The following is a 3,091-nucleotide window of genomic DNA, read 5'->3' as shown; positions in this document are numbered from 1 at the left end:
TGGGGCGGGGACAGCTTGCTCTGATAAGGAACCGCGCCCCCCCTCCATACATCTGCCTCGGGCAGTCCGCCACCCCCAACCCCAAACATACACACACACAGAGCCTGCGCCGGTGTGAGAACTGGAGACACCAGCAGGTGAGGACTCAGGCCGGGCCCCTTCCGGATGCACCCACCTTCCTGGGGCAAGGGCTCAGTCCTGGGGATACCTTTGCCAGGAGAGGAGCTCCTGACACCTGCTTCAGCCTCTCTGGGGGGAGTTTCCTCTCCAGGATGAGGTGGACATTCCTGTCCCAGAGTGACCCCACATCTGGAGGGAACTCCTGTGCCTCCCTGTGGGAGATCAGGACTTCCCTCACCCCTCCAGTGACTGTATCTGAGCCTGGGAAGCTTCCGTGGGAGAGCATTCTCTTGGCCTGAGCCCACCCCAACCCCCTGAGCCTCTGTATTTGGAGGAACCACGTCCTGGGATGTGTTCCTTGGCCCGCCACCTCACTTCCCTTGCACACCAGGGGAGTCTTCTGCCCCAGAAGTCGTGACCTCTGGAGATGGGAATGCTACATGGACACATTTGGAGGGGGCCCATGTGTACTCTCATCCCAGGACAATGACAGACTGTCCCCCTCAGGATCCTCTCGGCAAGGATGGAACTGAAGGCCGAGGAGGAGGAGGTGGGTGGTGTCCAGCCTGTGAGCATCCAGGCCTTCGCCAGCAGCTCCACACTGCACGGCCTGGCACACATCTTCTCGTACGAGCGGCTGTCTCTGAAGCGGGCACTGTGGGCCCTGTGCTTCCTGGGCTCGCTGGCTGTGCTGCTGTGTGTGTGCACCGAGCGTGTGCAGTACTACTTCAACTACCACCACGTCACCAAGCTCGACGAGGTAGCCGCATCCCAGCTCACCTTCCCTGCCATCACGCTGTGCAACCTCAACGAGTTCCGCTTCAGCCAAGTCTCCAAGAATGACCTGTACCATGCCGGGGAGCTGCTGGCTTTTGTGGGCAGCTCTGACCCACCCCTCAGCCCGGCTTCTGGCATAGCACGAGTGCCAGGCAGGATGCGTGCCTCCCTAGCCCAGCAGAGAGCCCAGCCAACTCTACCCTCTAGCCACCCCCCTAACAAGTGCCACTCACCCCAGAAGAGTTGGGGTACTGCTGGGCACCCAATCTCTGATCCTAACATAATCCCAAATGACTTCACCCCACCCGGCCTGAGCTATGAGATGTTGTCACCCTCTGGAGTGAGCTTTGCCTTCCCTCCCGACACTATGTCTTGACTTTCTGCTACTTAGGGGATGGGAAGGAGGTAGTGGCTATACTGTAAATTACAGTAGAGTACAAGCTCCTGCCTAGCTCTCTCTGCCTGCCCACCTTCACCCACGTTTCCTCTCACCCTGTGCTGAGACACCCAGCCCTTGGATAGCCTCTACAGACCCTTCTGTCTTCTCAGACCCCACATAGCAGGTCCTCTGGAAGGCCCTCCTCTCCTTCCTTGGCTATGCCCAGGCCTGTTTCCCAGGACTGGAAGCTGCCCCAACCCCCCAGTTGGGTATGGGACACCAGTGGTCACATAGATCCATGTGCTGCTCACCCTGGGCTCCAGGTATGAGATACCGGATACACAGATGGCCGACGAAAAGCAGCTGGAGATATTGCAAGACAAAGCCAACTTCCGCAGCTTCAAGCCCAAGCCCTTCAACATGCGGGAGTTCTATGACCGAGCAGGGCACGACATTCGAGACATGCTGCTCTCCTGCCACTTCCGGGGGGAGGTCTGCAGTGCAGAAGACTTCAAAGTGGTGAGTGAGTTCCCTAGTAAGGGATATGGGTCAGCCCAGCCCCCAGAGATGGAGGAGACAAGGATCCTGTGGAGCCTCTCATGGTGCTTGCTACTCTGGGAGAGGAAGTCGTGTGACTTGGGGTTTGCTTCTGACAGAAGGGGACGTTTTTCAGCACAGAGACACATTTGCATTGTATAAGGGCCTGAACCTCAGCCTCACATCCATGATGGTAGGAAAGAAAGCCAATGGTACATATTACACACACACACACACACTCACATATGCACACACACTTGCAGCCTGGCAAGGCCCCACCAACACCCATCTTGCCTTCAGGCCACAGAGGTCAGAGCTGGGGTGGTGGTAAGTAAGCTACAGCCTTGCTACTCCAAGTGAAGTATGGGGAGCGTCCTCTGGGAGCTTGAAGGAAATGTAAGACTTTTCTACCCTACTTGCTAGACCTATGGGAATTTGAATCTGCCTTTTAATAAGAGCCCCAAGTGATTTGAGCACACATTAAAGTTTAAGAAGTGCCCACAAGGCATAAAAAGCTTTCTCTTAAATAGCCAGATAGGTCATTTTCTACCAGCAGCACCCTGCCCCATACACACACGCTCTGTTTGGTTGGGTTCTTCCTTTGCGAGCAAGAGCTGCAGAGCCAGGGACTGAGGAAGAAGAGATAATCAGGCTGAACTGGGGCCTTCCCTTGCTTCTTAAAATGAAGATGCCCCACAAACACTCATGCCACATCCCAGCACCTCCGGAAGGGGCAGGAGAACTGATATTGACATCGATCTGCTAGGTGATCCTGGGAAAGTCAGAGATTCCTAACAGCTAAGAACTGGACAGAGGCCGGAAAGACCCGGAGCCATGTATGAATAGTAACACCAATGAAAGGACAATGCTTGTCCCTCTTCAGAACGCTTTTTAGCCTCTCCTTCAGTCCCCTTGAGAAATAGCCAGGTTATCACTATTTTACAAATGTACCACAAATGGACAAACGGAGGCCCAAAAGGGTAGAAGATTTGCCCAGGCTCATTCAGCTGCTTGGTGACAGATTCAGGATTAGAACTCAGGTCTCATTAAGACCCAGTGCAGTGTGCTCTTTTCATTAGTATTGGTGACCCTGGAACTATTGTGTCTACTTCCAATTCTGGCCATTGCCCGTTCAAAACTCAGTCTCTCCTAGGAGCCCCTTGCTCTCTGCTTAGATCCTTCCTTTTCTCCCTGCCCATTTTCTCCCCCAACTCACTTGCTTCCTGCTAGCATTAGGGGAGCGTGAACTGCATTTCTTTGTGTGGAAGGTTGGAGCCT

At 54.6% G+C, this 3,091-nt stretch overlaps 1 protein-coding gene across 1 annotated transcript in view; it reads left to right on the top strand.

The window, feature by feature from the left end:
* Positions 1-643: 643 nt before the first annotated feature.
* ASIC1 (acid sensing ion channel subunit 1) overlaps positions 644-3,091 on the top strand; it is a 28,151-nt gene continuing 25,703 nt past the window's right edge. Inside the window, exons 1-2 of the mRNA XM_006168180.2 lie at positions 644-994; positions 1,571-1,795. Of these exons, the coding sequence (XP_006168242.1) occupies positions 644-994; positions 1,571-1,795 (576 nt within the window). The remainder of the gene's footprint in view (positions 995-1,570; positions 1,796-3,091) is intronic.

The sequence above is a fragment of the Tupaia chinensis genome, unplaced genomic scaffold, assembly GCF_000334495.1.
Source record: "Tupaia chinensis unplaced genomic scaffold, TupChi_1.0 Scaffold145652_1, whole genome shotgun sequence".
NCBI lineage: Eukaryota > Metazoa > Chordata > Mammalia > Scandentia > Tupaiidae > Tupaia > Tupaia belangeri.
Note: the sequence above shows the minus strand (reverse complement) of the source record. Positions and strands in the feature narration are given on the sequence as shown.